Source organism: Equus asinus, chromosome 10 (assembly GCF_041296235.1).
Source record: "Equus asinus isolate D_3611 breed Donkey chromosome 10, EquAss-T2T_v2, whole genome shotgun sequence".
Taxonomy (NCBI): domain Eukaryota; kingdom Metazoa; phylum Chordata; class Mammalia; order Perissodactyla; family Equidae; genus Equus; species Equus asinus.
Window position 1 is genome coordinate 94,778,403 of NC_091799.1, and position 23,105 is coordinate 94,801,507.

The 23,105-nt window shown below is 44.8% G+C and overlaps 1 protein-coding gene across 1 annotated transcript in view; it reads left to right on the forward strand.

The window, feature by feature from the left end:
- The first annotated feature begins 2,088 nt into the window (after nt 1-2,088).
- MYO10 (myosin X) overlaps nt 2,089-23,105 on the forward strand; it is a 210,197-nt gene continuing 189,180 nt past the window's right edge. Inside the window, exon 1 of the mRNA XM_014837346.3 lies at nt 2,089-2,643. Coding sequence (XP_014692832.2) covers nt 2,623-2,643 — 21 coding nt within the window. The 5' untranslated portion in view covers nt 2,089-2,622. The remainder of the gene's footprint in view (nt 2,644-23,105) is intronic.

Sequence of the window (23,105 nt, forward strand, 5' to 3'; positions counted from 1 at the left end):
ACCCCCCAGTTTCCTCTATCATTAACATGTTGTATTAGTGTGGTACATTTGTTACAATTGCTGAGGCAATATTGGAAAGCGACTTTGAAATGACATGGCCAAGGCTGCCCACGGCCTCAGTGGCTGGGCTGATGCTGAGACCCAAGCCACATCCACACACTCATTTGAACAAGCAGCCTGGTAATTTCTCTTGAGAGATGTTCTGTACAGATTAACATCATAATGACCGTAATTGTTCTGCACCAGTATGTGAACACAGGCGGCAGCAGGACTCATTTGACTAAGAACTTTGGTTGGTGCCTGGGATTGCTGATACTTATCCTGGCTCGATCTTAACTTCCCTGGCAATCTGGGACACAATCTTTAATGGCATAAGTGTGTAAACCTGTAAACATCACTAATTAATCTATACCTTGATCCCAAAGGGAAATAGGGTGGGTACAACAATGTTAATGCTGAAGAACTGCTTTGAGAGGGGTTACAAATATGCTTACATTTTCACACGAGGATTACAGAAAGATGCTTCATTCGTTCTTTCACTCTCTGAGACAGGCTGGGGATACAAATTTTAAAGCACAGTTCCCTCTCTTAAGGAGGCTCGAGTCTCCCAACTGAAGATGGGTAGGACACCAATAAAAAGACCCTTACAACATGTCTCCTCAACAGTCTGGGAATGAGCCAAACCAGGGGTTAGCTGGAGCCGGAAGTGGGATGAGTGTCTTGGCATCTCTGGCAACCCTTCCCCAGGAAGACGGGACTTTCTGACTTGAGTTTTAAAGTATGAGTGGCGGTTGGCAAATCCCCTAGAGAGAGCTTCTCAAACCTTTTGTGGTCAAGAACTAGTCGTTTTTGTTTCCAATCTGCCAGGTACCAATACCAGAGCCCTGCCGTGCGAGGTGTGACTCGCCACTGAGTCTGAGAACACCCAAACTGGTTTACACCCTGTTCAAAGACTCCACCGATCACGTGCTCGGGTGTCGTGGCATTTTTAAATTGCTACAAAAGTTTCTAAACATTTTTTTAAAGATTTTATTTTTTGTTCCCTTTTTCTCCCCAAAGCCCGCCCCCACAACTGTATATTCTTCGTTGTGGGTCCTTCTAGTTGTGGCATGCGGGGCGCTCCCTCCGCATGGTTTGAAGAGCAGTGCTGTGTCCGCGCCCAGGATTCGAACCAAGGAAACACTGATCTGCCAGCTTGCAGAGCGCGGAGACTTAACCACTCGGCCACCGGGCCAGCCCCAAAAGTTTCCAAACTTTTGCTCTCAATTTCTCTACCTGTTACAGACAGGCTCCGAACAGTTCACAGACCACCATAGGGCCAGGTGCCAACCCTGTGAGGGCACCTGGACGCTTGTTAGAAATGCAAGACTGTCAGTGCTCACGACACTGAATTCCAGTCTGCATTTTAACAAGATTCCCCGGTGATTTCTGTGCATGCTAAAGTTGGAGCACCTGCCCTGGAGGAAACCAGGACTCAGTACCAGGTAGGTTTTATCCGTCATCCATCTCACTTCCATTTGCCTATCTCTGTTTCCTTAGGTCCTAGACAAGGGTCACATTTTTCAAGGTGCAATCGGCCACGTACTCTTTTAGTTTACAGAACCCCATTTCCCTGCTTTCTTGAAAACGACTTTTAACCTGACGGCAGGAAAGAAATTCAACACGGAAGGCAGGTTCCACAAATTTTGATTAGCCTCCCTCCTCCGCTTTGATCTGGCCCAAGAGCCGAGGCAGCTCCGCTGACCGCGCTTCCTTCCCCGGGGTCGCTCCTCTGCCGAACTGCAGCAATGAGAGCCGCGTGGAGCCCGTTCCAGGGTCGGCTAAAGATCAAAGGCACAAAAGAATCCCCCAACCCCTCCTTCCCCGGCACTACTACTTGGTCTCCGTCACCAGACGGAAGAGTCACTCCCTTAGCCCGGCCTAGGTAGCAAGGCGGGGACCAGAGGAGGAACCGCACCGGCTGGGACTTCCCCGCCAGCAGCTGAGCCTGCTGCCGCCCGGGGCGCCAAGTGGGCGGGGCCTGGGTGGTAGGTGGGGGCGGGGCCGACCCCTGCGGAAGCGCTGGGGGGGGCTCTGGGGGCGGGGCGGGAGAGCGGGCGGGGCGAGCGGGCGGGGCGGGGCGTGTGCTCCTGTCCGCGGTTCTGTGCGGCGGGGAGCCGGCGAAGCCGTGGAGCCCGAATCCTCACCGCCCCGGCGCTCGCGCGGGGAGAGCGACGCGGGGCTCGCTTTGTGGTCGGTGTCCCCCTGCCCGCGCCGAGCGCCTCCGGCCTGAGCGCACAGGAAGGGGCGCGCCCCCAAGCCCCTCGCCGCCCTCCCCCAGCCCGGGGGAAGAATGTGCCACCAGCTGTTCTCCGCTCGCGAGCGCGGCGCCCAGAAGTGAAGAACTTGGGGGAAGAGGAGACAAAGGCTGCGTTTGGGACGGATGAGTTAGAGACCTGGGTTTGGGCAAACAAAAGGTGCGAAAGCGGAGAAGGGGATCAGGAGATGGCAGCGGGAGAGCCCCGCGGGCTCGAGTTCCTGGGAGTCGCGCCGTGACACGCATGGTTTCCCCGGACCTTCTGCTGGGCTGACTTCCGCGAGCTGGAAGCCGGGCTCCGGCAAGTTGGGGAGCGCACTGGAACAATGGACAACTTCTTCCCCGAGGTGAGTGCGCTCGCGGCGGGAGGGGCGGCCGCCGGGTCCGTGCCGGCTTCGGGCCGCCTTCTTGCCCGGACCTGGCCTCCGAAGCCCCGGAGGGAGGGATCTGCCCACCGCGCCGCGCGCGCTCTTGGTACCTTTACCTTAGCCCGAGAGGGCGAAACTTTCTGAAAGTCGCTTGAAACCAGCCCCCGGGGAGTCTCCGCATGAGTAAGCCGAGGCAGGTTTTGTTTTGTCCCGCGCTCCCTCTTTGCTCTGGGATGCAGCGAAGGTGAGCTTCCTTTTGCGTGGCTGGCTGGCTCACCGGGTGTCCCCGCGGCGCCCCGCGCGGGGTGAGGCGGCGGGCGCCGGGGCCGGGCCGGGCCATCTGCATGCCCGACTGCCTGGGTGCAGGAAGTCCCGTAAAATGTTCACCGGTGACTTTCTCCAAGAAAGGTCTGGTCTGGTATTTCCTCTGGAAAACGTACCGGCTTCCTGTGCGAGGGGTGCAAACACTTCCAGAGGAGACGGGTTAATGAAGTGTGAGCAGGGGGAGGCCAGGGCTTAATCATTCCCTGTGTTCCCTGCCTACCGGACCTTTGGAGTCTGGGTTCCATTTCTCACCCAGCAGTGCTCTCTTAGGGTTTGGGATCATTCCAGAGGGCGAGATCAAAAGATCATGTACTTGTGCTAACTGTCCTTGGCAGATTTTGAATTCGAGTTTAAAGAAAATCGTTTAGGGCAAACAGTGGTTATTTTTAAAGATTAAACTGATGCCCCTTTTAGGGTCATTGAGGGCGGGACACCACAGTGACTTGAAACCCTTGACTTGAGAAGTCTTTTTTTTTCTGGGATCGAGAGTTACTGTGGTTTCTTGGCTCCCTTTCCTTTCTTGGTTGTGTTTATTTAATAGATTTTGTTTAAGTTTGAGGTTTGAAGTGGCTCAAAGTAAACTTGGTTGACTTAAGGGAGTCTGATCTGACTTTCATTGAAAGCCACGGAAAGTTTTGTGAATCCAGCACAGTTTTAGAATCTTCCAGCAAGTTAGATTAGTGAGGGTTTGCCTTCTGTGTTGGCTAACTTGCTTTGTCAGACTTAATTGGATATAATATTTCAAGGCATTGTGCTTTCTGGATGCCCACTTACTGTATTCTCAGACAACTATTTGTAATGGCCAAAGTGATTGTAATAGTCATATCCAGTTTTTTCAAAGTAGTGTCCCAGATGTCATACCCACATTCATTGTGAGAGGTGGACTGGAAAGGAATTAATCGTCCACGAATACGTATTTTTACGTTCAAAAAATGAAATATATAATTGTGAGACTATGGCATTTTCTAATCCATAGATCTTTGCTTTCATGCCTGTGAGAAGGTACCAGAACTTTTTGCATGAGTTGCAGGTTAACCAGTGATGAGAGGCGGGGGTGGGGGGGGGGGGGTGGCTGGTGTTTAATTGCTTTCATCTGTAAGAAATCTAGGCTCTGCCTGCAGGACACTAATTCTTAACTTTTTTGTTTTTGTGTCCTGGGTCCTTTAGGAAAGCTGGTGAGAATATAGAATTTGTATTCAGTTTGTTGGGGTCTCAGACCCCATGAGGCGTGTCTGCACTGCCGGGGGGTCCCTGGCCTCCCCTCGGGGTGAACTCTGCCCCCTAGTGCAAGTGGGGGGAACTGCAGGATGACGTGGGACTGAGGCAACCTCCTGCTCTCACGTTCTTTGGTTGAAGCACGCGAAATACTTTCTCCTTACACTGTATCTTAGTGTAAGGAGACCTGGTTGTTGGATTTTATTTCCATGACTAATATAATATAGAGGTTGGCCTTTAGCAATTATCTACTCCATCCCCTTCATTTTCTAGGTGAAGAATCTTAACCCAAAGATGTTGTCATTTGCCCAAGCTCGAAGAATTTGTTAGAGAATCCACAGCCTTTTTCCTCTGTGGGGAAATTTTTATGTATTTAAATTTATGCTTTTAATCTTGGGATGTATTTGTATTACCATATGAATTTCTAATCAGCCTTTAAAGTTCTGCCCCAAATGTGATCACTTGAGTGGGAAGCCAGTGGGGCTGGTCAGAGAGGCGGCACAGCGTTGTATTAATTGGAGACAAACTGCTGACATAGATCCTGGCTCTCTCTGTTTAGTGTCTTAGAACAGAGCATCCTTCTTGTTAAATTGTGCAGTGAAGAAAATCGTGTCGTGTCCCATTAGAGTAGAAACAGTAAGCGTCGATGTGATATATTTCTAAGGACAGCAGAATTCTAGGGCTTCCTTATCACTAAGTGGTGTCCTGTTCTTTGGTAACTTCTCCCCATTGTGATCTGTGGATAATGACTTTTTGCTTGGTTGGACAACAATTTGAAGCTAATGCTAACGATTGAAAAAAATTTGAATGAGATGTTGCATGGATTAGCTTAACATACAAGTGGCCAAATAATAAGGAAATGGGAGCTACTGTGACTAGCAGCTGCTCCGTGGAGCTAGAACAGGGTTTCTCAAACTGGGTCCCATTGACATTCTGGGCCGGTTCATTCTTTGCTGTGGAGGGACTGTCCTATGCGCTGTAGGCTGTTGAGCAGCATCCCTGGCTTCTGCCCACTAGATGCTAGTAGTGCCCCCAAGTTGTAACAACCAGAATGTCTGCAGATGTTGCCAAAGGAGCCATAGGGAGCAGGATCACTCCCAGTTGAGAACCACTGAGCTAGACCAACGAAGCAGTTCCCTAGTGGGATGAATTCCTGTGCGTGTTTGCAGGCTCTGCTCTCTTGCCTGTGCTTGCCTGCTTTAAATAGCATCGGGCATCTTACTCCCAGCCAGCAGGAAGCCTGTGAGGCTTGTGCTCCTCAGCGGATGGCTCCTGACTTCAAAGTGTACCCCGGGATTGGAGAAGCTGAGCACCCCACAGCTCCCAGTGGAGTCTCAGTTTCTTCGTGGCCTTCCTTAGAGGTTTATGGCTTCTCTTGACTAAGCTGTGTGTGTACTTCTGGGAAACTTGTTTTCTCAGCAATTGTTAAAAAGTTTACTTCAGGCAGAAACTAAGTTTAGATATGTCTGTAACCAGAAGCAATTAAAAAACCCAAAAAAACAGAGAAGGCTCAACCAGCGAAGTGGTGAGACTACTGCATAAACGTGTTGTTGATGTTTTGAAGTGGACACTGTTTCCATGTCCCCAGGGCCAAGTACAGTGCCTTGAATACTGGAGGGGCCAGTCAGGACCAGTTGAACACGTAAATGAGCTTGACTTTTCTGGGTTCTATTTTAGTAATGACTGTTCAAGCAAAAGACCCTTTGAGGATTGTTGATGGGACAACTGTGAATGCTTTGATTTTTCAGAATAAATATGTAAAATATACACAAGTATGATACTCAAATACAAATATAGAAAGCAGGTATTAATGTTTCGAGGGGTAGATTGTTAGCAGAAAACATTCCAGTTGTACCTCTTTCTTACAGTTTCGTTCACGCTGGGCTGGAAGGTACCCAGCTCTGAAGATGTTACGTGCAAACACCTCCCTCGTTTCCACTGAACTTGGGAAGGTGTCTTGGTTTTGGTTGTCGCCTGGAGTTGTTCAAATAGCTTTTAAGCTGGAAATAGAGTTCTTGAGTCTATTTTTCTCCCCTTTTCATAGTATGTACTTGTTTTTGGTTGGGATCTTATTGCTATTTCTTTTCTTGTTAAAAAAAAATTAACTTACTTTTGGCAGCTCCTTCCTTCTCCCCAATCCCCAGATCATTTCTCAAGGGCAAAAGGGAAGAGCTGAGGGCTTCCTTGTCCCACCAGAGCCTGAAGGTGACCCCTTTGATGACAGTAAAATAGAATCAGGACTTTCACGGGCGGCCCCTTTTCTCATGGTGGGGTTATTGTGCCTTGCCTTTTCTGCATACTGTGAGGGTGTCTCTCGTCGAGGACTCTCTTTTTGGCCCCTGCCGCGTTGGGGACAGCAAAGCCCAGAGAGCAGCTGCAAGCAGGCCAGTTGCTAGCAGGGAGCCCCGGTCTCCCTGGCCGGGGTGGGGAGGGCGGGGCAGGGCTGCTCCCCCATATCACGTGGCCTGCTGTTCTTGCTCTTTCACCAAATCAGACACAAACCAGCCTGAGCAGGGCCTTTGCTATTTCACCGGAGTGGAGGAGGAGAGAACAGTGTCTGCTTTTCTAGCTCCTCTGGCTTTAAGTGGGGTCACCTTTAAGGACATGAGCCTTGAATATGCTCTTCTGTTGAGATTGGTAGAACATAGGGTACCTTATTATTAATGGGTTTCAAAGTTTTGCATTCGGAGTAACCAGTCTGTAACATTTTCGTGTCATTAGTTTGCAGAGACCATTCAAGAATGAGCAACAGTGAGGTCTATGTTAAACTTGGCAATGCTTCCCCTTGCCTAAGCGCCCCTAGGTGGAGGGAAAAGCTCCCCATCCTTAAAAGTAGAAAAGCTGAGAGGCCGGCCTGGTGGCGTAGTGATTAAGTTCATGTGCTCTGCTTTGGCATCCCGGGTTTTGCAGGTTTGGATCCCAAGTGCAGACCTACACACCACTCATCAAGCCACACTGTGGTGGCATCCTACATAGAGTAGAGGAAGATTGGGTGGCGCGGTAGTTAAGTGCACATGTTCCACTTCAGTGGCTTGGCCTTGGGTTCACTGGTTCAGATCCCGCATGTGGACATGGCACCACTTGTGAAGCCATGCTGTGGTAGGCGTCCCACATATAAAGTAGAGGAAGACGGGCACGGATGTTAGCTCAGGGCCAGTCTTCCTCAGCAAAAAGAGAGGATTGGCAGTAGATGTTAGCTCAGAGCTAATCTTCCTCAAAAAAAAAAAAAGAGAGACACAGATGTTAGCTCAGGGTCAATCATCCTCACCAAAAATAAATAAATAAAAAGTAGAAAAGCCCAGGCCTTTGGGAGTCCAGCTGCACCCCTTCCCACCTGTGGGATCTCAGCCCCGTTATCTGCCCTTCCTGGGCTTTATTTCTCTGGTTTGTAGGCAGACATAATAGTGTCAACCTTGCATGGTCATTAGGAGAATTTGAGATAAGATTTACAGAACACTTGGCACATGGTAGATGGGTAATAATAAAAGGATAGTGATAGTAACTTAGAAATTAAGAACCAGTGGCCCTTGATAGTGAATGAAATCGCAGTACTCAGCAGTGCGGGGGAACCTCAGCCTTAGAGCTGTTCCCCAGTATCATTTCTTGTGCCAGATTGCATTTGTTAATTTTCTCCCTTTCAACCTGTATGCTCCTGGCAGATTTCTTATTTCTAGAATTCTGTCTAGAGCATGTCCATGTTGCTTATAAAAGCAAGTTCACATTCCTTGGTCCAGTTTTCAAGGCCTTCTGATCTTGTAGCTCTCTGGTCTCTTCCGCCATGTGCTTCTCCTTTGGAGCATCTGTTTCCGTCCTGCTGCACACCTTTGCGCCTGCCTGCTGTGTGTGATCATGGACAGCTGACCAGAGTCCTGCCTGTCCGGCTCCTTTTGGAAACCACCCCTGACAGCTCTAGTTCATGGTGACCCCTCCCTCTCTTTCCTCTGAGCTTGGCCCTGCCTCCTTCTGTCCTGGTCTGGTTAGGAATTTACCCTGCTAAGAGCTTTGTGTGGTGAGATATCCCATTTATAAGTTTTATCACCTCGTCTGCCCTGAAAGGTCCTTCACGATGGGATTCTCTCTTTGTATAGCCAGTATAGTTCCCTCAAGTACAGATTTTTTTTTTTTTGTGGTGGAAGGGGGGAGATGCTTATAACTTTTTCCCTTGATTCTGAAGCATTTTCTGATTCTTTGAATAATAGATGTGGCTAATGTTTATTGAGCACTTACTAAGTGCAGGCCGTGTTTCTGAGCACTTTACATTCAGTAATTCATTTAATCCATTTAACAACCCTATGAGGAAGGCTCCGTAGATGAAGACAGTGAGGTACAGAGAGGTTAAGTAAGTGGCCCAGGGTCACACAGCTAGAAAGTGACAGGCTTTGAACTAGACTGGCTGTCTCCAGAGTGTCAGGGCTCTTCAGTGCCATCCTTTTCTCTCCTGTTGGTGTCATTTGCATTATGCTATGCTTGCATCATCGCTTCTGGGCTCTTTGATGAAGTGCTGTATAGAGTAGGCAGTTAGTAAATGATTTTTGAGTTGAAAACTGCATGGGAGTTTGGGAAAACAAGAGGTCCACACCCCAGAAACATTGCAAACCCATCAGGAAAATATTAATCCGCTTTTGAACATGCCACTAATTTTTATTTGATTAGCTTTTTATTTAGGAAAGACAAGTAGCTTCTGTTTCCTTGTAAAATGTGGTTTCTAAAGCTGCCGGCCCCACCCTCCGGAGGATGGTAGGAAGATTTATCTAATAAGGCACTTAGAAAACTAGATTTTTGAGACGTGTTTATTTTGTTAAAAGAAAGGGTAGGACTCATTTGTCTCCCCAGTTCTCTCCCTCAGTTGTTGCAGGATGCCCCTTTGAGGTTTTCCGATGGCGTCTTCTCTTTCGATGAAAGATTCTGGCTACTTTCCCAGAGTTTCTCCGTATCGTTGTTTTACTGGTTAGCTTATTAGTGCTCGTGGAGTGATCATGGACATCCGAGCGGAACAGTTCTCAAAGAACATTCCTTGAATAAAACGTTTTGCTGCCTTGCTAAGAACTTTTCAGAAAAACGTGTCCACCAGGGCTGAAGTAAGAAACTTGAGCCCCCAGTTTAAATCCAGCCTCTCTTGTCACATGATGACGTGTCATCTGAATCTGCCACTTACGGGAAAAGGGGTTAGAGGGCTCGTGGCAAAGCCATGACACGGCTGTTGAAATTCAGCCAGAGCTGAATGTGGGACTTGTAGACATAAGGGTAATGCCTTCAAGCGCCTGTGTGTGCTGTTCAGGATTAAATGTGCCTTCGTATAAGCATTCGTAAAGATTTTACACTATGGTAATTTAAAGCAAGGAGATCTTTATATCAGAAAAGAAAAAGAGGCAAGGACGGATTTTTGCTCTGTGGGATGCTTATCTTTCCTGTCTGTTGGTGATTTAAAGGCCAAAAGAAGAGGCGATTTGGGGATGTTGGAATAAAAATGTGGCTTTTTTACATGGCCTCTTTACGCAACATTGGGTCCCCAAAGAATCCTGTAATTCTTTTAAATGTCATTTTTGGGGGTTTTTTGATCAGTTCATAGCAGGCGAGTAGGACCCATTGCCAGTGGAATGCACTGTGGAGAGAAGTGGACTTAATCTTTGAAGAGCCTGTGCTCCTGAGATCTACTTCGTTCAAATTCCATTTAAAAGAAATTTATCCATAGACTGCCTGCTCATGTGTACCACTGCCATGAATAAATTTTTGGATTTTATTAGCTTTGTAGATACTTAATTACATTTATAGCAATGTATTTAGAATTCGGAGTGTTCTTGCTTTAAAAAAGCTTTTGATCAACGTAGATTTGCTATATTACTTTTCCATGTCATTCTTAAATTCCTGTTTTTCTTTCCTTAATCCTGCAAAGAATACGTACTAAGTGTAGAAAATTTAGAGAATGCCATAAGCAAAAGGCAGAAACTCCTGGGTCCTACTCGTAACGTTGTGTCGTGTGTGCTTTCTGTGACTCGGTGTGTCTGTAAAAGCACACCTGTGTGGTTTTTCCACTTAAGAGTTGATTTAGGAAAGCTTTAAATGTCAAGAAACTTGCATGTGCATAGGCAGCCCAGTCACGGCCAGGGCCAAGAGTACAAAGGCAGGCCTCATATCACATAGCTGAATATTTCAAAGTTATAAATCAAGCTCACAAACTGGTCAGTAAACTGACCTTCTATTCTCCCACCTTGACAAATATGCCTGCATTAGGACACAATTGAAAAGTACGTTTCAAGCTATGGTTTTTATTGCTGAAAGTGAGCAGATGATCAAAGATGAAGGATGATGTTGTTGCACACGTCTGGGTTCTGCTGATGGACCGGTGGTGTTTGCATGAGTAATAGACATATACTCCATCATATTTTCCATAAATCTATATCTATTGCCCTTATTTCATCAAAATCACTAATTATATGTTTTATTGACAGTAATGCCAAAGTAGAAATCCTTTCTTGAGTCATTGCGTTCTTAGATTGTTTTTTAATTAATTTCATTTTGGAGAAGGCCTGCTTTGCTAAGGCAGGACACTAGTTATTGGCACTGTCGATAAAATGCATACGGCAATATTTAGATTTAAAAAAGAAATCGGACTACATGTGATAGATTATTAATATTGCAGGAAGTACAAAATATTTTAATTTCATTATATGCCATAGCCTTAATATTGTGAATTTTTACTATTCAATTGTTCCTCCAACTTTTCAATGCTGTGTGTTATAAAGAAAACTGAAAACAGAAGTTAATTCATTAAAATCTGTTTTCAGCTCAATTATACCTTAATGCGTATTGGCCAGAAAATGGCCTAAATAAAAATGTATTTTGGGATTATGTGTGTCTGAATGTTTTCCTTCCTAGTTGTGCAGATGTTTTTATTTCCTTAATCTGATTTTGTAAGTGTTTTCTGGAAATACCAGTTTTGTTGCATACTTCGCATATAGTTCCTATTTGATTGAGGACATTTTTCTCAAAAATTTTTTTTTTTTTTTAAAGATTTTTATTATTTCCTTTTTCTCCCCAAAGCCCCCCGGTACATAGTTGTATATTCTTCGTTGTGGGTCCTTCTAGTTGTGGCATGTGGGACGCTGCCTCAGCGTGGTCTGATGAGCAGTGCCATGTACGCGCCCAGGATTCGAACCAACGAAACACTGGGCCGCCTGCAGCGGAGTGCGCGAACTTAACCACTCGGCCACGGGGCCAGCCCCCTTCTCTAAAATTTTTAAAAGCACCTTTTTCAAAAGTGAAATGGCCAAATTAGTTCTCTTTGGGATTTTTGGATGCTTTTGCTAATATTATTCATAGTGAACAATAGTTCATTTCAGATAACTGCCGCTACTACAAGATCGAAATTAATATTTTACACCAAAGACCATGATTTGCTCTTGAGTGCAGGAACTTCTCTTTATTTACTATTTTTTTGTCTTGTGATATACAGGGCACCCTGAAGCCTGCAGCCCAAGGCAGGGGTCCCAGGTCCCTGTGGCCAGGTCTGGGTCTAAGAGTGGCCCTACCCATTCTTCCTGAGCATATGTCATCATTGAGATGACCATTTTAGGTGTTTCTAGTTGTTTGCTCTTGCAGAAAACAGCACACGAACATTCTTGTACCTAGGTCATTGCACGCTTGTTGGATTATTTCTTGAGGATAAAATTTCCCGGGAATAGAAATATTTGATCAGAGGGTTTCACATTTTTACTTAGATTATTTGGCAGCAGTTTCATGAGAGGTGTCAGTACGGTTTACAGCAGGAGCGGCTGAGATCCCCTGTCATGATGGATTTAAGATAGCAGGGATTTTGCTGACTTCTTGTTAGAATCTTAATGACATGCATTGTTTCACAGAGAGAGGTAGCGCATAACACTAGATTTGTGTGTCCACTGTTAGGTTCCTCTCTGAGCCAGAGCAGAGAAGTGGTGTTCTCACTTAATTACAAGCAGGCTCATTGATTGACATCCACCCCCGAGAAAATCCCAGTGCAGTTACTGATTTTCATTTAAGGCCAAAACCCACACTTGGGACCCGGCTTCATGCTACTTGGGGAGCTGTTGGCCATTTGGGGAATCATTTGTATAGATTTTTCTTTTAATTTTCATTCTTTTGCATTGTAAGTATCCTTGTGAGTTCACCCTGGGCCACAACAGTTATATGGTGGTGGTTCTGACTGGGGGGGTTTAGGTAACAGACAGCACTGTTGGGGTGTGTGTGTGTGTGTGTTTGACTTCAAGCCTTGTTGTTCTTAAATACTCCCAGGAAATCTTCCCATGGACTTTGCAATGAAGGGGTTGAGTGCCAGGTAAAAATAACACTACACCTTTTACACTGTATACCATTGTTGCTTAATACAGGTTTGGTTCTGTTTGTTTCTGCCCATATCTTGTTCTTTTAATGATGTGAGCTAAGGGCCAAGATGTACAGCCCTCCCTCCAGTGGCTCCAGCCTCAGATTTTCAGATGTGGGCAAGTGTGCCCTCTTTCTAGGCCTTCTCAACATTGGTCCCTTTGACATTTTCTCTCGGATCAGTCTTTGTGGTGGGGGCTGTCCTGCGCATGCCAGCATGTTGAGCAGCATCCCTGGTCTCTAGATGCCAGTAGCACTTGCCTCCCTCAGTTGGGACAACCAAAAACGTCTCCAGACATTGCAGATAGCCTGGGGGGTTGGGGATGTGCAGAATTGCTCGAGTTGAAGAATCACTGTGCTTCGTCCATACTTTCATGGCCACAGCTTAAATTTGGGTCTTGCTAGTACTTTTTTCACCCTTCCTCATTTATACTGATTTCTGATTGCTTTCCATCTCTTTGGGGATGGGGAGCACACATTCGTCAGTGTGGAAATTTTATTCTATCTAGGATCCAAACTCTCCCTGTGAGATTTGGGCACTTATAGTCAGTCAGTCATCTGAGTTGTGTGTGTTAAGTTGTTGGGTCTAGTTAAAACACTCACGTCCAGCTGTACCCTCTGCCCTAAGCCTTCTGTTGGTTCTTCCTTGTTGTGTGACACCTCTTGTTCCCAAAATGCTTTTCAGATCCTCTCCCTAGAGCATTAGGGAATTATTTATCATCTTAAGTAATTAAACTGACAGTTGTTGTCCACTAAGAAAAAGAAGGTCATCTTCTCTTAAAGTTTTGAGAGCACGTTGAGGTAAGTGATATCTACTGCCCTCTCCCCATATGTTTTGTCCAGTTTTATTCTGGGATGCTTTTTTTTCCTGGAAATGTAGACTCAGAAGTTGGTAAAATAGTACAGACAGGTCCTGTGTCCCTGTCACCACCATCTTATAGAACAATAGTACAATATCCAAGCAGGGGAAATTGACATCGGTACAGTCTACAGACCTCATACAGATTCCACCAGTTTTTACTTATGCTCATATGCATGTGTGTGTGTGTGTAGTTCTAAGCAGTGTTATCACATCTATAGGTTTGTGTAACCACCAGCACAATCCTCCTAATGCACGACTCTTCCAGCTTCATGCTACCCCGCGAGAAATAGTCCCAGCCTCCCCGCATTCCCTAGTAACTACCACATAATCTGTTCTCTTCTAAAATTTTGTCATTTGTGAGTGTCATATAAATGGAATCAGACAGTATATAACCCTCTGAGACTGGCCCCTTGCACTCCCTGCCCTTAAGACCCGCCCTTGTTGCATGTATCAGTAGTTCCATTGTATTGCTGTGTAGTATTCATTGTTCTGGTCCTCATTTAATACCTGTTGCTAACATCCATTATCAGTCTGAGACTAACAAGTATTTGCATAGTAAGTTACTCTGTTTTTGTCCCATGGCTGTTAAGAGCTCAGATTCTTGTGGCCCTCCTTGTTTATTCCTTGTTTACTCCTTGTAGTAAATTTAAGTATCGTCAGACTTTTTGATTTGTGACTCTTGTGTCTCAAGTGGTTTGAGGTAGATTTGCTGAAACTTCGTGGATTCCAGCTCTTGGTCATCATGATACCAATGAGCAGCTTCCGATTCCTGCTTTCTTTCCCTGAGACACAAACTTCATGAAATAAAGTGACTTTGCCTGGCTAGGCTATTGGGATCGAGCTCACTTAGTGCTGTCTGTGTCACAGCCTTAACGTTACAAGCTCGCATGCACTAGCCACGTGAGCAAATAGATGTTGGAGTTTGCTAGAGCCAAGACTTCTTGGGACACTGAACCAAAAATGCAACAGGATATTCCTGTCACCCATCAGTGACTCAGCAGGACTGAATGGAAAGAGGATTTCTTTGATGTAAGCCAAGATTTCTAAGGCCATCGAAAGCGTCCTGGCTCGCGTCAGGCATCCAGTGGTGGCGGCAGTGAGGGAATCATCCAGGTGGAAGGTGACAGGAGAAGCTGGAGTAGACAACAGACAGCCTTCACCCAGAGGCTTGTCGCTCTGCAAGGAGCAATGCAGCTCGGGTCCCGAGATCATGTACTCCACTGGGAACTGGAGCACCGAGATGGGACAGCATCCCCATCCCAAAGATGGGATTCTTGCCCTCACCCAGGCCCTGGGTCTTGCCTGTTGGAGGGAATGCCCAGTGAAATGAGCCCAGAATGGAAGGGAGGGAGTATTTTCCCCAGTTATTTTTCACCAGGCAGGGGCTTGCTCTTACTGCCTATGTCTCACTGTTACCAAAGCCAAAGGGGGTTCCCTCCTGGCGAGTTCAGTCCGACTCTCCACCAGAAGTACGTTGTCTCACAGAGTATATTTGCGGCAAATAGGACGCCACAAGGAGTCATTTCCAGAGTCAAGGCATCCCAAAGGGAAGCAGGGACATTTATTTTGGACAGGGAATGAACATTCAAAAGGGAGAGGTGGGTATTCGCTTGCGCAGGCTCCTTTGGTAAACAGGCTTCCACATACACTGCAGGTTACGGTAATAAGGCCTGAGCTCCTCCCAGAGAGATCTTAGCATTAAAGATAAGGCAAAGGTCTAAATTCCTCGGGGCAACTAGTGGTGACATTACTGTTTCTGGTCCCACAGTTTGAAAAAAAGTTTATTGGGCACAGGAGAAAACAAACCTTAAAGAGATCCCATGGAAAGGAACTCTAACGTTTTTAATCCCTCAGGTGAGGGGCCACTTGATCAGCCCTGGGGCTGGGCTGCCTCCCACCCTCCCAGGCCCAGGACGCAGTCTGAGTCGCCCTCACACTGCCTGCCAGTTTCTGTGCTGTCTCCACCCTGGATCCTTGATCTTGCTGCCTCTTTCCCTTTGTAATTAAGATTTGAGCTGACAGTATGTCCTGAGTCCTGGGGAGAGGCCTCATTTAGGTTGTGTGTCAAAGAATTTCTCCACATAGGAATTTTCTTTATATGTGACTCCTGTTTTATAGGAAAAATGTCTGCTTGCTCTTGTTTTCTGCGCAAAGTATGTAGATAAGGTATATCTAGTATTTCAGCAACACTTAGGTGAGCTGTTATTTTTTGAGTGTAAAAGAGATAAGGATTTTTTTGTTTAAACTGTTTGTGTATATATATGAGATAACTCCTATATATCATATATTTGTATGTGCGTACATATGTGTGCATATATATACACACACATATGTTAGAGTTAGCATCATGGCTCCTGACGGAGGCTGTCATTGCTGTTGGGAGTGCGAAAGGAAGTGTCTTACTCAAGGCCATGTTACTTACGGGTTTTTGTCCACGTCTAGTAGATGCATCGTTTGCTGTATAGAAGTAGAATCTTCAGGAGGCAGTATTTCTGAACTGCTTACAGTTTTCTAAGAAGCAGCCTCTCCCTTCTGTCAAACATTACTTGCCTTGTTAAGATGGAGTCATCAGAATCCTGCCTTGTTGGGGCTGGCCCAGTGGCACAGTGGTTAAGTTCGCGCACACCACTTCGGCGGCCTGGGGTTCACGGGTTTGGATCCCAGGTGTGGACCTGTGCACCACTTATCAAGCCATGCTCTATCAGGCGTCCCACATATGAAATAGAGGAAGATGGACATGGATGTTAGCTCAGGGCCAGTCTTCCTCAGCAAAAAGCAAAAAGAGGAGGATTGGCAGCAGATGTTAGCTTAGGGCTACTCTTCCTCAAAAAAAAAAAAAAAAAAATAGAGAGAATTCTGCCTTGTTAAATCATAGGTACTGCATTTCCAAGATTTTCATTCCTTAGGGCTTCTCTCTAAAGTAGGTGCCAAGTTCCACTTCCAGGATATGAAGTTCAAGCACAGACTGTAAATTCTGGCATTAATTTTTTCAGACCTTGAGAACCACTGAAATTCTTGGATGTTTCTCGTGATGACGTAGCTTTTTCAGCTGTAACAATTTCCTTATTGCCTTTGGGCAGATCTGGTAGGTTAACTGCCTGTATTTTAGGTTCTAAAACCACATTCACTTAAAGCTCTCTTGGAAAAGGCCAGTGTGTCTTTTCTGTAAATATTTAAAGGATGGAATCTCCTGTTGTTTTTCAAAGTATATATCAGAAGAAAAACATCTGATAAAATGGGCTCTAGGCTGTGAAATTAGGAGGACTGGATTTTGCTGTACAATGTGTTGGAGCGTAAGGCGAGTCAGGGGCTCTCTGCATGTGTGAAGGGTAATTGATGCATCTGTCTTTTCACCATAGTTATTATTTTCCAATATTTTATCATAAAAAATTAAAACATGGATCATCAATTCAAAGAGCAAAAATAGGGAGCAAAAATCATTCCAGCTTGGCTGTCTCAGGCCTTGCTCTTTTGTGGATGGTATGTAGTGTTATGAAAATGTGCCTCTGAAATTGAAAAATCTCCTTCAAGGATTTCAGAGGGCTCTTAGAGGGGATGTAACTTTATCTCTACTCACCTGTTATCTTTGAGATATCAAGTCCAGGGGTTCCTTTTATCCTGAGGCACAGAGAATGAGGTTGCTTTACCCAGGATCTACCACCAAATCACGGGGTCAGAAATGTAACTTGGGTTGTGTCCTTTGAGTCTCTTAAAATCCCCATGGGCTCTTAAACCTCCACCAGATCCCCAAATGTGAATCTTTAGGGTTGGCATGTGAGTGTGAAACAGGAAATAGGATATCCTCAGAAGAATTAGGGGTCCGCCTTGAGGGGTTTTTTGTGTGTGTTGTTATAAAATGTTTGATGAAGTTAAATAATTCTTCCCTCAAGGAAAGCAGAATTTTGGAAGCATGTTTTTAAAGATGGTGTACCCTGTGTTTATTATAACCCAGCTTAGGATAACATTACCTTTTAAAAAAATAAAATTTTTGTATTCTAGCAGTGTTCTCTAACTCAAGTCATTGTTTTGTCGAAGGAGGAAATAGGTTGGCTACCTAAGGATTTGCTATAGTGTGGGATTTTGGTAACAATTTATATAGATGGAACTCTACGTTGTGACAGCCGTCACGTTATCCTTCCCGTCTCCATGCCATCTGCATTTTCTTTCATCTAGTTTTTTAATGTTCGAAAGTTTATTGATCACTTACTGTAGACTGTGCTTGTGCTAAATTCTTTACATGGCTTAATTCATTTAATCTGTGCCATAGTCTTATGCAGTTGGTACCACTCTCATCTCTATTTTACATATGAGAATACAGAGTCTTAGAGAAGTAATTTGCCCAAGTTCACACAGCTGGGAAGTGGTAGAACCAGGATTTGGACCCGAAGATGTCTAGCTGCATGGGACTTAAATTCATCTGGAGGTGATGGCGGTAGTTTGTATCGAAGGAGGTAAGGGTGCAATGTGTGTGAAGATCTTCAGGAATGTGTGTATTTGCTTCTCCATAGAGCAGACCAAAGTCGTGTGACAAGCCCTAGAATTACCTAATTTGCCAGTGACTGCTGCAAGGAATAGCAATTTTCCCATAATCAGATTTTCCTACCAATCGGAAGGGCTGTGTTTCTGCTTTGTCTTGTGATGGCAGCCACTGACCCGTCATCCTGAGTGGTGGGCATAGGCGGGGTTCTGTAGAGAGAGAAGATTCAGAGAATAGTTTCACTGACAGTTTTGTAGGTTTCCGGTGAGCATCTCTACTGAAGGCGAAGGTCACGCTGAATTTCCTAAATCATTTTTCTTGGCTTTTGTCAGTTTCTGATAAACTTCAGATTCCCATGAAGCAGTGTTGCAAGAGAGCATGGTTTGCTGTGGAATCTGCATGCAGCTTGTGAATTTTGCTCGTCATCCGCACGGCTGATGGCTTCTGTCTGCCTTGTGGATGTATGTGGCACTCGGCTGTCTAGTCACAGTTTTGGGCATGTGGATGTTCACATCTTCAGCAGCAGAGATGATCAAAGTGCTGTTTTCACTCAAGTTTAGGGATGCATTTTTTTTTTTTTAATAAAGACTTTATTCTTTTAGGGCAGTTTTAGGTTCACAGCAAGTGGTAACATTTTAAGAAACCTTTTTGGAAATTGACTTTCCTTCAACTGATGTGAGATTTTTAAAAGATAATGAATAGTTTACATTTAAATCAACTTTTGAAAGTTGTAATTCAGTTAAGGGGGTGATATGGAAGCTGCTAAGAGTGTCCATTCCAAAGGAGCACAGGTTTTGCAGTTTAAGAAGAGAAGTGTTAGCATGGGTATATCAGTAGATATATTTTGTCATAAAGAGTGCAGTCTGGATGTTGCTAAGGGCTAGGTACATCATTAGAGATGGCATTAGAATGATATTTTATGTACAATAGTGGTTCTCAACAAGGGGCAACTTTGCCTCCCTGGGGACATTTGGCAATGTCTGGAGACATTTTTGGTTGTTACCACCATGTGGGGAGGGTACCACTGGCATGGTGGGTAAAAACCAGGGATGCTGCTAAGCATCCTAGAATGCACAGGACAGCCCCATACAACACAGATTGATTGAGTCCAAATGCCAATAGTGCCAAGATTGTGAAACCCTGATATAAAAGATTGACTTCATTCTATAAACTTTCTGCATTTTATTTTAATTTTCTCTGTTTTCTAAGTAAACTCATTCCTGCTAAAGCAGTTAACTGTAGTATATTTTTTAGGGGTGCGTGTGTGTGTGTGTATGATGCATTCGTCTGGTTTTTTAGTATTTGAATTATATTTATTATAGCTTAGTTATATATTTAGATCTATAGTTATGTCTCAGTTATATTTATTCCAAAATTGATTTCTGTGGCATTAGTGAAAAATAAATAAAATATGTTTATTATCTGTAAATCTATATATTTATATAGTGGAATATGAAGCTATTTTTTCTAGGTCTTCTTAAATTTGAGCTTCTACTTATCCTAAGAAACAAAGATCTGGACAATAGGACACGGTCACAGAACACTAGGAAATCGATATGTCTATTTCTGAGACAGAAGAAAGCTAGAAAGGGCCTGCGTCAGAGATCTGCATTCTGTGTCCTGGAGCTCTCCTGTCATCTGATTAGTTAATTACCACACACTGTCAGGTTACCAACCCAGATAATGCAGGAGGCGGCCTCTTGGAACCAGATAAGTGAACCTTTACCAACAAACTCCACACCTTCTCTTTTCTTTTTCTGCTTTCCCCAGTTTTAATGAGCAAGTGTGTGATTTTTCTTTGTGCTTAATTTTCACCTAACATCTTGTTTTCTTGCAAGCCACAGAATGAATCACTGAGAGCTTGGTAAAGGCAGGTGAATCAGAAGACAAAATTCTTATTTGCTGAAAATAAACGAACGAATACTTATAAATTCACACCCTTATTCTCACCAAACCTACAGGCAAGAGGGAAATTTAAGTTGGGTTTGTCTTAAAGTTCCCGGATTTAATCTGTGGTTTAGGAGTTTTTAAAAAAAATTCCACTTTATTCAAGTATAATTGACAAAAAATTGTAAGATATTTAAAGTGTGCATCATAAGAGTGAGTTCTTTCCCCGTTCTCACCTTTTTCCCCCTTCTAGCAGGAAGACAAAGAAAAGGAAATAATTTAATTTGATCTTCTATTGACTTTGTCGCTTTTGAAGGAGGTAAATGATGAACTTTAGTTTATTCCTGATGAACTTTCACTTGGGGCATGCTTTGTTTCTTGATTGGAAACTATTTAAATAAAAAGACCCCTCAGGATGTCAAACAGGATATTTAATTTGTTAGAACAGGAGTCTAAACCACTATCTGTTGACACAAATTTAATTTTACTAAGTGGATAATTTGTTGGGCATTAGCTCACCCTGAAGTGAAATTAAGGTCTCTGGAGATGGTTCATAATGGAAATCTGGGCTTGATAGGTTGGTAATGAGGCTTTAGCGATGACATTGTCACCAAGGCCTGGACTTAACACTCAGGGGACCAAGCCATACAGCTGGTAAGGGACATGCACCCAGTGCTTATTCCCCAGCCCAGTTAATTTAGTTTAATAAGAAACTTGAGTATGGTGAATGATTTCTTTGCTTCAGAGATCACTGCTCGTTAAAGACCAATGTGCTGGAATTCAGCGTGATTCAGTTGTGTCAAGGGACCTCTGACAGTCCTGGGAAGCTGTGAGACTAGGGGTGTACTAACGCTGGGACTCCCCCAACCCCCGCCTTTCTGAGACCAGGATGTTATGGAGGAGGCACTGGGGGACGCCAAGGAGGTTGATTAACTGTGGCACCTTGGAAGGTCCTTCAGATTCATCTAGAAGCTATAAACCTCTAAAACTAGCAACAGCAATAATAGAGGACGTTTGTAAGGTACTTATTTGGTGCCATTTGCTGTGCTAAGCCCTTTATGTACACGATCTCACTGAATCCTCTGCATGTTAGGAGCTATTGTTAATCCCATATACTGTTGAACCACCCGTGGCTTAGAGAGGTTAAGTAGCTAGTCAAGTCACATAGCTAGTAGGTGGGATTGCAAGTCTCTTACCTGACTGAACCTGTGTGTTCATTTCTTCTCTTCCAAGTTGTTATCTCAAGATAACTTATCACAGCTTTCCCGGCCAGGTGGATTGCCAGTCTGGAAGACTGATTATGGATTTATCAAATGTTTGGACTTTTTCCCAGTGCTGTATGATCCCAAACTAGGCAGCAATTATATTTCAAGGTTATTTTTGTGGTTTGTGTACCCGGTTGAGGGTGTGTTTCGTCTAGGACCCTCTCAAACATAGGACTTATCTGGGGTAAGAAGCTCAATATTTGCAAATAGGCAAAACAAAGGGAGTGGACTAGGCAGAAATAACAGGTCTACAGAATTAACAGTGACAGGCGGGCCGCCTAGGCTCCTTTGGACATCACTGGCCCCAATGAGGAGATGGTCTTAGGACATAGTGATTTGCTCTTTTGCTGGCCAATCTCTGATAGCGTAGACTTACCGATGATGGGCATTAGGTTCTCTCGTGAATGGGCCCTTTGGGCTTCATAGGGTATTCCAGCAGAAGCTTATTGGGAAGGTTGTCACAGCTCAGAATCACATGGAGTGGCAGCAAAGGAAGGCTGCGTGGCCAGCAAGTGGGATCAGCAGATGGACCCTGGTAATGAGCTTTCTCTGCACGGCTGCTCTGACACTGGAACGCTAAGGTCTCTGTTGTTTTATGGGTATCAAAAGGGCGTTACTCGTGTACCTTTCCCGACCTCCCTTATTGCTGAAGTCTGTGTTCCCAGGTGCCTGCTCCCAGTGAGGAGCCCAGGCTAGCCCAGTGTTATGATGTTTCCTGCTGTAACTGAAATGATATAAAACTTTTCAACATTGAGGTGCAGAGAGTACCCCACGTGATGGAGATTATTTCTTCCGGTGCCTCTTGGCTCGCTTCCTCATCTTTTGTGCCCCTTCAGCAACTGTGTCCTCACCCCGCCCCCTCCCCCCCCCGTAAGTCTAGCCTCGACTTTACCTCCTATATTTAGAGCCCTGTTATTTGCCAGCCTCGTTTCTGAACTTTAATACATACTCATGTATCGTGGTTCTAACTTGATGCTCTCGTTCTGACTCCAGATCCTGTGGTCCCCTGGCCACACCCGAACCCCACATCACATACCTGACCCTGTTTCACCCACTGGCCACTGCCCAGGGTTGATCTTGCTTCTTTGCAGAACTGTCCTGGCCTGCTGCCTAGTCTCTGACTTGCTGCCATCCTGGGGTCTCAGTGACAACAGATCTCATCCTCCTCCCTCAGCTGGAGTCTCTACCCTACAGATGCACTTTCTCAAAAGGCAGACCTGTGAAGAAGGAGATTCTCCGATACTGGGATGAAACCTGAAATTAATCATTCGCTCTTGAGTTTCAGGGGGCCATGCAAGGAGAAGCAGAAAATGGCAGTGTGAAATGTTCACAAGCAATTCAGAGCATAAAAGCCTGGATTCCTTCCAAAATTACCAAGTATACAGCTCCCTGCTTTATTGCTAGTCAAAGAAGAGTTGATTATCGCTCAAGGTTTGGATTTTTGCAGTTAATTGGCCAGAGCTTTGGGATAAGATTGATAGCTGCCCATACCTTGTTTTATTTGGTGAGTTTTTAGCACCTTTCAATGCTGAGTATGAAAATAGTTTGTTTTATAACTGGAGAGAAAGCAATGGGCTTTGATATTTGTGTTCGGATATCACAAAAGAATGGAAGCACTGTGAGAAATGTAGGCTCCTTTTTGGTGAACTTGATGAAAACCAAAGGGAAGATAGAATCAGGTCTTATTTTTTTTGAGGAATGAACAGAAATTCCTTGCAGTTCTGGTGCTCAGTTGGCGGCTGGCCAGGAAGCGTGCCTGCAGCTCAGGAATCATCCCAAACCAAACGGATGGAAAAAGTCTGACTTGCTGGAGGCGGAAATTCAATATGGAGGCGGTGACATGGTGGGTGTATGTATATGTGTTAGTGAAGGGGGCAGGGTGGGGGGAGGATGTCTGGAAGACCTAACCCCTGGCAGCTATAAATAGAATACTCACTCACTTGGGTGGCTAACATTCATGCTTTTAAAAAGGGCTTTATTCTGCCACTTTGTCAGAATTAAGATATGATTCAATGTGTTATGTCCAAGACTGGCCAAAAAAAGTACTCATTTTTCT